Source organism: Frankliniella occidentalis, unplaced genomic scaffold, assembly GCF_000697945.3.
Source record: "Frankliniella occidentalis isolate FOCC.00 unplaced genomic scaffold, Focc_3.1 Scaffold66, whole genome shotgun sequence".
Lineage (NCBI taxonomy): Eukaryota > Metazoa > Arthropoda > Insecta > Thysanoptera > Thripidae > Frankliniella > Frankliniella occidentalis.
The window spans coordinates 1,416,567-1,419,109 of NW_026267196.1; the positions used below are offsets into that span (position 1 = coordinate 1,416,567).

Below are 2,543 nucleotides of genomic sequence, written 5' to 3' on the forward strand. Positions count from 1 at the left end.
AAAAAAAAAAAACACAACATTACTAAAAACTATTAAGTGACTTTTTTGTGGTTTGCATCCCCGATAATCGCGAAAACCTCACGATGGGCTGATTTTGAGTCATTTTTAATTGCTGACTGTCAAAATTAGTCTCTTTCTATCTACAATTTGACTAGTTGAGAAGAACACTACAAAAAATGACCGTAAAGTGACTTTTTTGTGTTCTGTTGGGACTCCCTCGCTGCACTCGCGTTTATCTGCGTGCGGATCCAGATCCCCGCCAAACGATCCGCAGAACAACACCAGACAATACCCGCGAGACCCACGCGGCCGCCGAGTCGCGCGACTCCCCTTATCAACTTTCAACTATTGGAGTGGCTACCCAATGGGCAATGCCGGGAAGGGGTGTCCGTACGTCACGCAATTTGCGGGAGACAGAGAGGCTACGTTGTTTCGCAACTGACTCGCCATCTCAAGAAGCGTCCCAGTCATGTTTGGTACGAAGCCGTAGCATCTCTCAGTCGCTCACAAATCGCGTGACGGACGGACATTTTTGACAATTTCTCCTGGAATTGCCCCCATCAGATAGGGTTGACCTGACCAGTCCGAAAAGCAGTTGTTTAGATATCGGTGAGTGGTGACTGCGCAGCAGGAGACGGACGGTTGCCCATACTGACGCGTATGACTGGCGGCAAATTCTCCAGTCTCCCGACGCTCCCCCCTCCCCCCTCCTCACCCCGTTCTCCTATGCCCTCTGTTCGTCCGCGCCGTCCGTCGGCGCCCGGCCCAAGTCCGCAAGCTTCGGCTGCGGCAGGTTCACTAACTGCGTGGGTCTTATTCAGTCGTGACAGAGCCAAAATTAAAAAAAATTATCGACACTTTGTAAAGATGAAGTGTGTCAGTGCCGGCACTAACCGCGTTTTAAAATCAAAGTTATCAAGAATTTCGGCCATGCGCGGCCGATAGGGCTTAGACTCGGGGTCTCGCGGTGCCAAACTTGGCCAACGAGTACTAGACTTCGGCAATTGTCTTATGAGCAGGATGCGAGGTGCGGTAGTGCAAGTGCGCCACGAGCACGTTGCACTCGTCACACCCGTCACGCACGTCACGCACGTCACGCACGTCACAAACGTCACGCACGTCACAAACGTCACACACGTCACACGCAACACAAACCTAAGACGAGCGCAAACACGGATGAACTGCCTGCCGAGCGGCCGTATATTCTCCACACTGTGCTACTAACAGCCTGCAGCCTGCAGTGGCAGTGGCGGGCCCACCGAGGTCAACCCAGCCTCCAAATCTCCCACCACTCTCCTTCGGCTCCGCTCCTCCGCTCTCCCACCGCGCCCGGCGCCCGGCTCTGCCCTCTCCCTCGCACTAGAGAGTGTAGCTGGTGTAGCTGACGAGCTAGGCGGCACATGTGACGTGGAGCGGTCCGAGCGGTCCGGCTGAGTGCCACAACTCTGACAGCCGACTGATTCCGAAGAGCGCTCTCCTATACCTTCCGTATAGCTCCATCCTTGTCGCACTCATGGGGAAGCTCCCCTTGAGCGCTCTTCGGAATCAGTCTGCTGTAATCGGCTCTCTGTGGCTGGTTGCCTCGTGGGAGGCGTGTCGAGAGGACGAGGGAGTGTCAACGTGTCAACTATGCTGACACAGGAGGACCGGAAGCGACGAGGTAGACGAATCCACGTGCCACCTAACCAAAAACATAGACCGGCCGTCCGTCACTGGCTGTTCTTCCAGCGTTCGTCATCGTCTGCTGCGACAATATCCCATGCTGAAGGATCGAGGCGGCGCGGCGCGGAGTATCGTCAGAACCGCGGCCGCGCGGTCGTCCCCGCGGGCCCGTCAGTTGAAGCACGCCCGCGCTAAGCGACGGTAGGGGTGGCCCGTTCTCGCCATCCCCCTCGCCCCGGTCCGGTCCGGTCGCCGGGTGCGCGCTGGTGCTACTTCGCGGCGGTGGCGGTGACCACTGGCAGCGACCACGGCCGGACACGACGCCCGCCGGGCCCTGGAGGCCGCCCCGGAGCAGCGCCCCGGCCACGCCGCCGAGGCCACTGAGCACCACCATGTGCCGGGGCCGTGCTGACCAGCCGGGGCCACCCGAGTGCCGTCCAGGAGACTGCCGAGCCGACCACCTGGGACCACAGGAGGGCCGTCCAGGAGACTGCCGAGTCTGCTGCCTGGGACCACCCGAGTGCCATCCAGGAGACTGCCGAACCGACCACCCAGGACAACCCGTGTGCCCTCCAGAAGTGTGCCGCACTTATTTGTCTTGGTAGGTACTCCGTCCTACCTTCGGACGACGCGAAAAATCTCTGAGTAAGGCCTTAAGCGTCTCTATAGTATCCATGACATTATCGTGTGAAAAGCATATGCATTTTGTCGGGTGCTGGGAGGCAGAAAACAGATGGAGACGGAAAGAAGGGATCGCACCCCTTTTCACCTTACCCCATACGCTTTCCTCCAATAACCCCCTTTGAGGGACGCCGAAAACTAGGCAACTTGCGCAGCAATGTACCCGAAGGCGTGCAAGTGGTCTCGCGCCCCTGCCCTGG

General features: G+C 58.0%; 2 protein-coding genes across 2 annotated transcripts in view; one reads left to right on the forward strand and one right to left on the reverse strand.

Moving 5' to 3' along the window:
* The window catches only part of LOC113211204 (uncharacterized), a 15,280-nt gene extending 13,894 nt beyond the window's left edge, over positions 1-1,386 (reverse strand). Inside the window, exon 1 of the mRNA XM_026429512.2 lies at positions 1,156-1,386. The gene's annotated coding sequence lies outside the window, so the exon portion shown is untranslated. The remainder of the gene's footprint in view (positions 1-1,155) is intronic.
* Positions 1,387-1,534: 148 nt separating this feature from the next.
* Positions 1,535-2,543, forward strand: part of LOC127749570 (uncharacterized) — a 14,130-nt gene continuing 13,121 nt past the window's right edge. Inside the window, exon 1 of the mRNA XM_052268277.1 lies at positions 1,535-2,263. Coding sequence (XP_052124237.1) covers positions 2,055-2,263 — 209 coding nt within the window. The 5' untranslated portion in view covers positions 1,535-2,054. The remainder of the gene's footprint in view (positions 2,264-2,543) is intronic.